Genomic DNA, 14,150 nt, shown 5'->3' on the forward strand with positions numbered 1-14,150 from the left:
AGATTAAGGCAAAGAGGAAAAACTTAAGGTATTTCAAAAAAGTCCTGGTGCAGGCTTAATCTCCTAAAGATTACTAGATTATTTTTAATTACTAAATTGTTAAATCTATTAATAGATTGTAATCTACTAAAGATTGATATATTATCTTAATTACTAGATTAATATTAATTAATTTATTATCTTAATTACTAGTTTAAATTTATTGATAAATTAGCAGATTGTTGTTCATAATCATAGACTAGTAGATTTTGTAACACTTTATGACAATAATAATAACAATAAAATAATAGCCATCATTTCTATAGCAGCCATGGTGTGCCGGAGACTATTCTAGATGCTTTATAAACATTAACTCATTTGATCCTTACAACAATCCTGTCAGATAATTACTATCATTATCCCTAGTAGTTTACAGCTGAGAAAACTAAAGTAAACAGGTTCAGTGACTTGCCCAGGATCACACAGCTAATAAATTGTCTGAGGTCACATCTGAACTCATGCAGATGAGTTCAGTTTCTATTACTTATTTTTATTTTATTTTCTTGAGGCTTCCTAGACACAGCAATATGGCAGCATAGGATGTCTTCCTATTTAAAGCATATTACCTGGGGGAAAAGTAGATGCTAAGGCCTAATGTGTCACCCTTAAGACAGTCAGCAATTTAGACAAACATCCTGACTCCCAACCTAGAGCTTTGTCAACTAAAACATGTTTCCAATAACAGTGGGTCCAATTATCTAAGTTTTCCCCTTAATCGTTAAAAGTCTTCAAAATAGCCAATGGTTGTGAATACATTTACTCTATCAGTAATGGATCATTACCCATCTGTAACCTATTAGCTGGTCTTTGAGTTTGTTAGGAGCAGGGGAAGAACAGAGATGGTGCCAGAAAAAAAATCAATTTTCCTGCAGCCCACCTGTTGAAAACCCTCTCCAGACTTGGCTAGGCTGGTCCTTGGAAGAAATAAAGAAAAGCAAGGTGTCCTATCTATCACCAGCTCATACACAGAAGTTTAGTAAGAGCATTCAGAGTTGGTGCTCAGTCTGATGCCATAGCCTTTGAGAACCCAGGTCACTTGCATATCATGAAATAACATCGCAGCAGAATATAGTTGGAGAAATACAAAAGCAAATGGATTAAAAAAAAACCCTACAGATCATGCCCAACAGTTCTTTGCTAAGAATGCTTCAATGTAAAATTGCATCTACCTAATGCAGAAAATAAAATATGAGACACATGAATCTAAAGTCTCATCACAATACTATTATTCTAAATGAACCTAAACTTACTCATCCCTTGTCAGAACCCAGTTTCCATCCAAATGAAGGCTGCATTTGGCTTCAGTTGATTGAGATCTGAATTGCCATCCAGTAGAACATACCTTACCTTCCCATGATTTGTCATTGTCACTCTGCAAATTATTGCCAGATGAGTTTAGAAATCTCACAACAAGAACAACAACAAACCCACAATGGATTAATCGTGTGGCAACAGATTCTGAAATTCATGCTGCTCTCTTCCTCAACTGAAATTCTGAATCTATGTCACTGACAATCTGCACTATGTCCTAGTTAGTAATGGTCTAATGATAGACTCTACATCCAATTGTGGAACGTAATCTGGACCACAATTCTCATGATTCATCCCCACATGGCACCTTAAACCAATCCCTTCAATCATCATGAATTTCAAAAGGGAGATTCTCCAATATTCTGGGGCTTGATGATACAATCAGCACTCCTGAAGAGAACCCAAACTGCAGGGAAACCCTCTTCCAATTGGGCTTTAAGAATAATTGATTTATTTTCTGGCACCCTCTCTTTTCTTCCCCTGCCCCTAACAAACTCAAAGATCAGCTAATAGGTTACAGATGGGTAGTGATCCATTACTGATAGAGTAAATGAAAGCAAATTTTCATCTCCCTATTTATATTTCATTTGATATTAATAAAATAAGAAAACATTATTATGCTTCCAATGATTTCTAGTTACTCTTCCCTGACACCCAAAATCAAATACTGACTCTTGGTGATGATGCCTGGTTGTGAATTATGGATCAAGAGAACAATAAACATTAATTCATCAACTCTCCTTTATGTTAGGAAACCAAAAACTCTGAAGACTCGAAATTAAGAGTGCCCCAAAAGGCAAAGGAGAGATGCACACTCATTATAAATCAACTGTAGAATGTTTGCAATTATTGATCAATACTTAGGTAAGTCAATATGCAAATGTTTAATTATATATATATATATATATATGCATTTCTAAATAGAGACATCTATATTTAGAGAGAATTATAGATAGATAGACAGAGATCTATATGTTGACTTTGTTGTATAGAGAGAGCAAGGGGAAACTAGGCTGCTACATCAATACCCACAAAAGATTAAAGGCAATTAGGGAGTGCAGTGGATAGAGCACTGGCCCTGGAATCAGGAGGATCCGAGTTCAAATGCAGCCTCAGTCACTTAATAATTACCTAGCTGTGTGACCTTATGCAAATCACTTAACTCCGCTGTTTTTGCAAAAAACCCCAAAAAAAATGAAAAAAAAAGATCTGGAGTTATGTTTTCACAAAAAATTTTAAATACAAATGAAAGCAACTGTGAGATTTCAAACATGCCAAAAAAGGGAAACAATAAATATTAGAGAGGCTATGGGAAAACAGGCACTCTCAGAAAAGCAATTTGGAATTATAAACAAAAAGTGGTTGTTTAAAGAGTCATGCCCTTTGACCCAGTTCTCCATCTGTCTGACCAACATCCAAAAGAGACAGATCAAAGGTGGATGAAAAGGTACTAAACGAACACAAACATTTATAGCTGCTCTTTTTATGAAAGTAGATTGTGCAATTACTGAGGAATGGCCAACTACGTTGCATGTGATGGACTACTGCTGTGCTACAGGAAATGAGTAAATAGATGATTTCAAAAAAACTTGGATAGAACTGATGCAAAATGAAATGAGGAAGGGAGCAGAACTAAAAAAATTTATAGTAAAACATCAATATTATCAAAGTGAACAATTTTGAGGATATTATAAACTAATGAATGAGAATAAGATACATAACACTATAAGAATAAATTACTTTGAAAAGCTGTAAAAACTATCATCAACACAGCAATTATGCATAATTCCATATGATGTATGCTATCCGTTACAGAGAGGTAGTCAGTTTAATATGAAAAAGAGATGTCTGTGCATGCATACATGTATGTATGTATGTATACATGCACACACACAAACATCCATCCATACAAAACAAGCACATTTATGGATTGTGGAGTGAGTAAAAATGTGTGAACAAGAAAGTGTCTCCCTACTTCTCTATCAAAATAAATTCAACAGAAATCTATTTTCTCTCCCTTGTACTCCCTATGTCACTGGGGAGGAAAAAAAGATATATGTAAATATATATAGCATCTCTCTATTTAAAAAAATTATCAGAAATCTATTTCTCTCCCACTCCCTATGCCATTAGGGTAGAAAAGACATGTGTATGTGTACACACACGTGTGTGAACATTTTTCTACTCCTACTTTAAAGAATTAACATTATTCTATTTTTTTCCATCTTCCACCCTAGACCACTAGATAGAAATAAGGGTTTGTATGTGTGATATTAGTTGGGCAATTTGTTGGATTTGACTGTGCGTATAATGTTCCTTTTTTTTCCCCTTCAGTGGGGTAATGAACTTTCAGATGCATGACCTTTCACATAAGGTTATTTGTATTACTAATTTTATTTTTTTAAATTTTTTTTTATAAGCAATGTCTCACAAAGAAGGAATAATCCATTATTTTAAAAAAAATCAGTAAAATTCGGGGACAGGGATTTCAACATAATTGGTTTCCTTGGTAATTCCATATTTTTGCATTTGAAAACATTTTTTTTCTGAGAAGGGGGTTTACCAGATGGAAAAAAGGGTCCATGACACAAAAAAAAGGTTAAGAACCCAGAGAGAGGGAGAGATCTCTAGCGTGATTGGCTTATAACTCTTTAGCAGCTCTCTGAGAGAGAACTAGCACATCTACAAATGTGAAGATATCCATGAGCTAAAGTTTGCAACAATGGTGAGACCAACTACAGCAAAAAGATCTCAGAGTCTTAGGAAAATTTAAGTGTAGTACTTGGAAATACTAACCAGCATCAGGGAACACAGATTCCCTCAATCTAGAATTCCATATTTTGATTTCTTGAGATACTCATAGTCTTGCTATATCTATTTGAGCTCCTGCTTGGAAACATCCCAAATGATAATTCAGAGGAAAATGACATACCAGTAAAGTAGAAAACTGTGATCTGTACACTCATAAATATATATTAAAAAAGGTAAGTACTAAAGATGGTTTTACCAAAGGAAAAAAAGGCCTTTGGCACAGTGAGAACATTATATTTTTTTCTCTGATTATCCACATTGCTTCCTTGTACAGTTTTCATATTTTCTTTTTAATTCAAACTTTTCCAGAAGGAATTTGAGTCAAATATCAAATATCCCACCTCCCTCTTTCCATGTTTCTTGATCTTGCTGTATTGTACATAGTACATCTCTCATCTGATCTCAGCTCCCAATGTCAGCATTAATCCAATAATCAAATGTTTATGAATAGCCCCTCTTGCAAGAAATTGTGCTAGGTAATGAAGATACAATTTTTTAAACCTACCATCAAGGAACTTGAACCTTAAGAGGTTTATTTTTTATTGGAGAGAAACGAAAAAGAGAGAAAAAAAAGAAAAAACCAAAACACATTAGGTGCTTTCCCTTAGGCAGCCCTATGACCTAGATTTACCCTGATTAGCTCCCATCTTTTTTTTTTAGGTTTTTGCAAGGCAAATGGGGTTAAGTGGCTTGCCCAAGGCCACACAGCTAGGTGATTATTAAGTGACTGGGACCATATTTGAACCCAGGTACTCCTGACTCCAGAGCCCATGCTTTATCCACTGTGCCACCTAGCCACCCCATAGTTCCCATCTTAAAGATGAAAAAAAAAGGATTCAGAAAAGTTGACTTCTCCATGGTTTCACAGCTGTCCAAGTCATAACCAGAACCAAAATGCTTCCAACATTCAAGATTGCCTATCTACCCCTTTGCCTCTCCTACCCATCTTCCTGCCCTCACTCTAGGTCTATCATCTTCTGCCCCACCCCACCCCCATTCACTTTCAAGACCTAGGTACCTTAATTGCTACCCCTCAAAATCTTTATGCAAAGTCAGAATTTAGAAATGAATTACCAAAACATGACTAATCTCCAAAAAAAAAATCTAAAATCTCACCTCATTTTAGCCACATTGGTAAATGAAGCAGAGACATTCCACTAGATGACAATTCAAATATGGAAAAGCCGAAGTAAAATAAAATATTTGACAAGTCTTTCCTTTAGAAATGTCTCAAAATACAGTTCAATCTCGAGCCAATCTATTCTACTGAGATTGTTAGCCTGCAATGAAATATTAAAATTAATAGGACTATACTATTCTGGGAATGAAGTACTATGAACAAGATAGAGGATCATTTATTTCAAAGCTTCTTATGGATCAGACAGCACTGATTCAGAATGCTTGCCTAGGTGTTTGGGGGATTCAGGAGTTGTCTATTTAAAGGAAGCCAGGACTGTCCCAAACAAGAGGGGTGTGAGGCAGGCACATGTGATTGTAATGCTTCAATTAAGATGAAAAGAATGAAATTTCTGACAGGAAAACCAGATAGGAGCAAAGAAAAAGCCTATAAAATACAAGCTGTTAGATTATTTTCCTGTCCATGTTGGACTTTTTTCTCCATAATATACTATATTATCTTGTTCTTTTTTCCTCCCAAGTATCTTATTCTCAACTGTCAAGTTAAACTTTCCCAAGTCTTGAATCCTCTCATCTTAACTAATAAACACTAATAAAAGCGGAGAAAAATCTACCTTATAAATAGAATAAGAAAAATATATGGTTTCAGGAGAATTATGATTTCTTTCATATTTTGACCATGTTCACACTTCCAAAAAAGAGAAACCCTCTAGAAAATGCACACAAGTATTCACATATTTTGGATTTTGTTTTTAGGCAAGGCAATGGGGTTAAGTGACTTGCCTAAGGTCATACAGATAAGTAATTATTAAATGTCTGAGGCCAGGTTTGAATTAAGGAACTCATGACTGTGCTCTATATACTGGGCCACCCAGCTGGCCCCAGAAGTATTCATGTGAACAGAAAGTTCTTAGGACACACAACTGCCCCAACTCTATTTAGAAACATAATTAACAGGAGCAGCTAGGTGGCACACTGGATAGGGTACCAGCCCTTGGAGTCAGGAGGACTCAAGATCAAATTTGACCTCACTCATTAATTGCCTAGCTGTGTGACCTTGGGCAAGTCACTTAACACAAAAAATAAATGCCTTAAATATTTATTTATTTAATAGTTGATTTGTTTATTTAATGCCTTAAATAAAAAATTTGAAACTAGCCTTATTTTTTTGTTTTGTCTTGCAAACATAATCCCAATTTTAATCATTTATTTTACTTTGTGCATTAATTTTTCTTTTAATTTTGATATTTCTTCTTTTCATCCAAAGGTCTCTTCTGATACTTCAATTTCACAGAAGTTACTCTGGGTTCTAGGATGTTACAGAAGCAAAAAACCCAAGTTCTAAAATAGGAGTGCCCAACCCTTTGGCTCTTCTGGGTCTCACTGCCCAGTAAAAACCTGTCAAGGGTCACATATAGTTCAAAATCCATTCATGGACACCTTGGGAAATTGCACATAAATACTAGGGAAGGGCTCTGAATGGGTCCCCAAGGGTCACTAGGCAGGTTGGACACACCTGCTCTAGCAGGTCCCGCTAAACTTTAAAGTACTAGCTGAGTCTTCAGGCCTTTTTGCTTTTTAAAGTAAGTTTCACTGCGGTCTTATTTTTATATCACGGTCTATATACACACAAACACACAAAGCACATGCATGGAGGTTCTTGGGGAATAAAAGCCTTCTTTGAAAGAAAAGGAAGGGGAAAAAAAAGGGAAAAAAAAGAAAGAAAAGGCATTTCATCAAAAGAGTTGCTGATACTGTGCCCACCTCTCCTCTAATGCAAAGGTTTCATTCCATGTTCCCCAAGACCAAAACTGGTTGTTAAAAATTACTAGGAAATTAGCTTCCTTTTAGTCATTCTTTTCCTTTATTTTGGTCACAATGCATGTCTGTTGTCCTTCAGTTTCCATTTTGCAAAAGTTTTCTCATATACATATACATAGATATGTACACAATTATGTATAGATATATACATGTATAGATATACAGATACATTATATGTGTATATGCACATGCTGCTTTTATTTTGTAAGTTCTCATATACATGTGCATATACATAGATATACACACAACACTATATGGATATATACATATGCTATCTCTGTGTGTATATATATATACATATATTTTGTGTATATGTAATATATATAAAGCATACATACATACATATATATATATATGTATAGATATAAAACAAGTCTCCCATGTTGTTCGATTTTTATTCTATAACGTCCCTAGGGTTGGGTTTTCTTTTTTTTAATTTTGTTTCTGGTCTGGATTTGTGATTTCATCATTACAAGGAACTTTGAGTGAGACAGTTTACTAACAGAGCTGGCCTGCAACCCCATAAGCTCAAGTGAGCTGATGTATGACTGAAAGAGAAGCAGACTTGCCAGGTCACTCAGGCAAAGTGGTTCAGAGGTAGTACTTGAAGCTACCAACCTCTTGTTGTCTGTGTCTCAAAGGATGTCTTTTCATATTAACTATTATTAGGCTGCCTCTTCTTATCACACAATATTCCATCAAAGTCTTTGTTCAATTTGTTCAGTCATTCCTCAATTTATGGACACACATTTGTCTGTAGTTCACAAAAAAAAATTGGTTCATTATTAATACATTAAACTGAGTATGAATAAGTATGTTATGTAAATGTGTCAGTATATGTGCATGTGTATGAGTATGCACATGTGAGCAAGTGTGCATGTATCTAAGTGTGAGTACATGCCTCTGTGTGTGCATGTGTGTACATATATGTGCAAGTGTATAAACTCCTATACACACATACATAGCTAGCAGTGGAATTGGCAGGTCAAAGGACATAATGACCTTACTAACTTCTCACATAATTCCAAATCATTTCTCAGACTAGTTAGGCCAAATGCACAGCTCCACCAGAGAATTAGTGCACCTGTCTTGTTATCTTTTCATCACCAATTTCCATTTTTTGTTACCTTTCCCAAGTTGCAAACTAAAAAGCAAAACATCACAGTTGATTAATTTGCATTTTTTTCTTTTAACAGTTTGCGACATGTTTTCATATGGCTGTTGATAGCTTATGATTCTTTCCAAAAATAGTTTATTCATATCCTTTGACCCCTTACCTCCTAGTAAAAGATTCTTGGTTTTACATGTATTTCTATTCATTCACATGGTCTCAGTTACAAACTGGGCTCCTACTGTCCAATGGACTCATCACCAGGCAGGCTGCAGAGTAACCATTTTTCCTTGGCAATTGAGGATCATTTAAAAGGCATCAATGGATTGCAATCTGCCACAGGAAGAAAGAGTAACTGGCAGAATTAGAAGTATTTTGATAGTTGAATGGACAAGCTGTGCTAAACACTGAGGAAACAAAGAATGGCAAAACTTGCAATCTAATGGGGGAGAAAACAGGATAAAATAGAGGTAACATCAAAGGGAAAGCTTTTACATCCCTGAGAATTAAAAGGCTTCTTACAGAAGCTACAACCCTGAAGGAAACAAGGGAAGAAAGAAGGGAAGGGTTATAAGAACAATTCAATTAGTCTAAGCACTCATCCCAAAGTAGGCTCCACCTTTTTCAAGTCTATATCAAAAATTTAGTTATGTTTTCATCAAATAAAAATTAAAAATTTGACATTGTAGAGAGAAGAAACCAAAAAGTTCTTACTACACAACCTAAAGAGATGACTCAAAGTTACTTCAAATTTTTCTGCCACTTGGAAACATACTCTAGATTTTTATCAAGCGGGATGCTTTGAGGATGGTTCTAATGACCAACTCTTTGACTCCACTCTGAGGTCCCTGTATAGCTCAGTTCTGAAAGGTTCTGCACCAGTGGATGAAATATTTAAGCTACAATTCATTTGTGATAGGTATCAATGGAAAATGTATCCATGCCAATGAAATAATTAATTTTTAAAGTAATCATGTGTGAGCATGTATGATATATATTCACATAATTTATTTTTTGATACGGTGTTATTTCATGCCAACATCTCAACTTCAGTGTATTAACATTAAAAAGTAAGGCATTGTCCTTAATTGAGTTTTGTTTAGGAAACAAAAGCATTTGTAAAACAACTCTCTCAATTTTTAAAATGTTAATAATCTACAATTATTACTATTATTTTTTTAATTTTAATTTTTTTCTCTCTCCTTTACTTTATCGCCCAAGCAAGTCTATACAAGTCTATATTCATGGGGGGAGGGGTATTTTGTTTACTCTTAAACAAGAATATTTTATTAATGTAAAAAAATTGTACAAAATGAGAATAAAAAAATTAAATTAAATTAAATTTTAAAAATAGTAAAATAAAAAAATAAAAAATTAATAATCTATTTTAACCTCCCTACTTTCTATTTCTCCATTTTTCAACTGCCACTTCAGGGAGCTGCCAATGTATAGGCAAACAGATAAAAGTTACTTGCCCTGGGACATACAGCCAGAGTTCAAGGTCAAATTTGAATTCAGATGTTCTTGTTTCTAGGCCTAGCACTCAGGTGCTAACTCTGAACTGTTACACTCTTCCTCTTGAAATTACCTTGAGGACATTTTGTAATTATACAACTGTGTACAATTGAATACTCCACTAGAATGTAAGCTCCTTAAGGACAGGGACTTCTTCAAGTTGTAATGTGCAGCCTCAGTATCTATCACAGTGACTTGCATATTCTAAGCATTTAATCAATGGTTATTGAACTGAATTAAGGTCACAGAGTTTTCAGTTTATGGGACAAAAAACTAAATTAGTATGAATAATTTAATTTTACATGTTCTCTTTCAACCCACTATTGCTTTAAGATTATCAGAGAAATCAGATCAAGAACTTATGTGGCACTAAATAGAATAATACTGGATCAATAATAGATGATTAGCCTTGGAGTCAGAAGGGCCTCAGACACTTAATGCTTACATAGCTGTGTGACCTTGGGCAAGTCATTTAAACCCACTGCCTTGCTAAAAAACAAATACAAAACCCCCCCAAAATAAATAAGAATATTCAAATCACATTTCAATGGTCTTAAAAACAAAACTTAATCAAGAAAAGATGGGACCCAAGGTCACTGAACAAGGAGTTTGCTAGTATCTAGTATATAAGGAGAAAAGGCATGGGATGTAGGGAGTAGGGGAAATAGGAGTCTTCATAAGTTGTTGAAATACTAATTGCAGAAATATAAGCTCAAAAAAAGTGTACGAAGTCCCCACTGTGGCACTGAGCAGGATGGGGTGGGGACACTGACCAATATATATGTTATGGGACAATGGAATCCTTGCCTACATCTTTGAAATTAATAGCAATAATTTTGGCAAGTTTCCCAAGTAAGTCACTTTATTTAAAGACTATTTTAAAATCAATTTAAATTAGAACTGCATTGGTGGTCCTTAAGCAAAATTTATGGTCCTTAAGCAAAAGTACAACAAAGAAAACACAGTCTACTTCTGATCTGACAGCTAGGTTAAGTCACTCTTGGCTATGGCACTGGAGTTGTTGGGACTGTTCCTATAAGTTCTGATGAATGCTTTAATAAAGTCCTAATGACATATCAGATGTCATCCATGAATGGCTCAGCAAAGTCTGGAGCATGAATTAAATTTGAGTTGAAAGTGAAGCACATAATAATTTTCTAATATTTGGTTTTAAAGCAAACAAAGTCTATATGGATATCCTATCATTAAAACTCTATTTCCCAAAAGTAATTTCAGCTCTCTGAAAAACTGGTATTTAGGCAGTATTTTTTAACCCTGATTTTGATAGATAAATTAACTAGTTGCAGAATATCAATTTTAACACCAAACATTAGAAAAATTACAGATGTAGGCAAGAAACAACAGCCCATTTGGGAGATTCAAAACAAGAAGATACTATCATAAGTTGATTTTGGAATTATATGTACAACCAATAGCATCTCTAGGAAAATGTTAAGTTCTGAAAAGGTTCAAAATGATTTATTTCAAAGGATAATATTTTCTTCATCAATGATTAATGACCAAATAAAATCCTCGCATCCAGACTGCTGACTTAAGAGTGGCTCAGAATATTTAATACCTGCATATTGTGGAGAGAATGATTATCAAACACAGTTCTGATAGACAAAGAAAAGCTAAAGAAATTAGTTGTTAGCCAAAGCCCCAGGAATTTTTTTTTTTTTTGCTTTTACCTGAAAAGCTGTTATCATCTCAAACAACAAATACTTTATTAGGGATCTAATATGAATGAGGTATTTTTTTTGGCACCTAATATAGAAAGACTAAAGTCAAGAGAAGCTCTGCTCTTGGAAACTTATATTTTACTTACCTCTCACTACTTGAAATGCAACCCAAGACTACATAGAGTCATAATAAGGTTGATCAAGATCCAAGTCAAGCCATTTTAAACTAAATGAAAATTAAGAGTAGGACTGCTGAGGCTGCATATGCACTTATTTTGTACCCTACAACTTTATTTAATTTGCTGTTTTATTAATTTAAATATTAATTCTTAATTGACTAGGATTTTCCAAGCAAATTGTCACATTATTAGTGAAAAGTAGTAATATTGTTTAATTTTTGTCTACTACCAATTTGTTTTTGCAAAAATAAATAATGTAATTCAAGTTCTAAGGAGTATATTTATGCCATTCAGTTAAATTTTTAAAACCTTCAGAAGCTGCCATTTACACATTAACTAACATAAATAACAGGTATAGGAGTGCATCTTTGTATATATACATATTTGTATGTATATAAATATGCAACACACATGTCAAGGAACTGCCTCTACTAAAGCAGGTTTGCATTTTCCCTGCAATCTATAATCCTAGATATTTGCCTGTATTACCAAAATGTTAGACATTTTGACATCACACAGTCAGGAGGTCTGAATTCAGATCTTCCTCGACCTAAAAGTTTAGTTCTCTGTCCACTAAAGAACACATACTCATCACAAATCAGCCTTATCCCACTGACTAAAGCAGATCCTACTATATAGTAAGGTTAGGAAGGAAGGAAGGTTAGGAAGGATCAATAATCAGCAATCTAATTTCTTAGTGCAATTTAGCTAATAGCACTGGAGTAGCTAAAAATTAGTCACCTTGTAGTTAATCTGGTTCAGTAAGAAGTCCTTCCCTTCCACCCTTTCCAACTGGATAGGATTTTTGCTACAAAAACACAGACTTGATGCCCCATTGAGGCAGCTGAGAAGAAGAACCTTCTTGGATGATCTTGTTATTGCCTGAAATGAACAAAAAACAAACAAATATATTGAAGGATATTCTCTATCATTCAGAATTTTTTTAGTGATTCAAGACTGTCATTTCCTGCCATTTAGAAAGAACCTCTTGTATTATCAAGGCCAACTATATTATTTCCTTATGATGTAGGCAAGAAAACAAAAGTCAGTATATAACCTTTATTGACAGTTTCCTCTTCTGTAAAATGGGCAGGTCTGCTGGAATTATTGCCTTACCTTCTCTCACAATGTTATATAGCATATGACTACAGAAAAATCTAATTCATCTGATTTGTCATGGGGAAAGGAGAAAAGAAGGGAAGGGAAGGAAAGGAAGGAAATATGTGTATGCTGTTTAAAAAATATTCTACTTGATGATCTTCACAACAATCTTGGGTAATTGGTGCTATCATTATTTCCATTTTACAGTTAGAGAAACTAAAGAAAATACAGATGAAGTGATTTGTCCAAGATCACACAACTAGGAAATCTAGCTCTACCCATTGTACCACCCAGCTAGTTTTCTTCTTAGAAGGTACAGAAAATGGCACATTGGAAAGAATACTGAATTTGGAATCAGGACACCTAGATTCAAATTCTACCTCCTCTACTTACTGTTTCTACTACTTTGGGAGGTTCTGAATTCCCCATCACTTTTTTTTTCATTTTCTAATTTTAAAATTTTAAAGTCTTTATTTATGGGATAAAAAACATTTATATAATATAGCATAATTTTTTTTAAAAAAACTTGTACATGAAACTGAAACTCTATTATGTATAACTTGCTATTCCTTTTAAATATATAACAAAGTCATCATATACATTTTTTCCTCTCCCTTCCCCCCCCCCCGCCATCCTAGAGCTGGCTACAAATATTTGTATTTTTATGAGTGTGTATATGTGTATGCATGTAAAATCATTCAATACAGACTTAAATGACCATCTCTTGAGCATGTCATAGAGGAGATTCTTTTCAAATTCATTTGAATTATTGCTCTCTAAGATTTCTCCAATATGATTAGCCTTTTTGGGAGATAGATGGGAGCATGGAGGGAGGGAGCATGGATAGATATACACATGTGTGTATATATATATATATGTATATATATATGCAAAATCATATGTATAGTATTTTATATGTATGAGTATTCACATACCTATTTGCATTTAAAAAATCATTCTGAGAAATTCCCTGGCATCAAACTACCCAATAGATCCAATAGCATAAAAGTTAAGAACTCATATTTAGAAAGAGCTGAGGGAGGCAGAGGGAGGGTTCCAGTAACAAAGAAAGTCTAGAGACTAGTATGGGATGAATGCTTTGGATTCCAATGCTATCTGATTGCTAAGCACATGAGTGATCCTACTACCATTCTTCTAAAGTAAACCAAATAATGTTCAAAAATGAAGTTTCCAATTCCTCTATAATGGAACAGTGTGCTTAAGTTTAAAGGATGGCAATGTTGGCCTATTAAGTAGTTCTTTTATAGAGACAAAAATATTCAGGGATGTTAATATGTCATACACCAGCATGGACTCATTGTCGAATAAGAAAACTATTAAGAAAAGATGTGACTTCAGCTTCTTGTCCTCTCAGGATTTCAACTCATGTGAGCCCTTTACATGATGAAGTGCCTTTTCTAAATATGTTCCCTTTTCTGCAAA

The 14,150-nt window shown here is 34.4% G+C and overlaps 1 protein-coding gene across 13 annotated transcripts in view; it reads right to left on the reverse strand.

The window, feature by feature from the left end:
• Positions 1–14,150, reverse strand: part of MAST4 (microtubule associated serine/threonine kinase family member 4) — an 880,607-nt gene that overhangs the window by 739,670 nt on the left and 126,787 nt on the right. For 7 of the 13 annotated variants that reach the window (XM_074200305.1, XM_074200306.1, XM_074200307.1 and 4 more), the window contains one exon: positions 12,348–12,488. The exons of 1 other annotated variant lie outside the window; for it this stretch is intronic. In XM_074200305.1, the coding sequence (XP_074056406.1) occupies positions 12,348–12,488 (141 nt within the window). Of the gene's footprint in view, positions 1–7,737; positions 7,874–8,396; positions 8,906–12,347; positions 12,489–14,150 lie in introns of those variants that run through there. 5 more of the 13 variants (XM_074200311.1, XM_074200308.1, XM_074200310.1 and 2 more) reach the window with 3 other exon arrangements.

This window comes from Macrotis lagotis, chromosome X (genome assembly GCF_037893015.1).
Source record: "Macrotis lagotis isolate mMagLag1 chromosome X, bilby.v1.9.chrom.fasta, whole genome shotgun sequence".
In the NCBI taxonomy this organism is placed as follows: domain Eukaryota; kingdom Metazoa; phylum Chordata; class Mammalia; order Peramelemorphia; family Peramelidae; genus Macrotis; species Macrotis lagotis.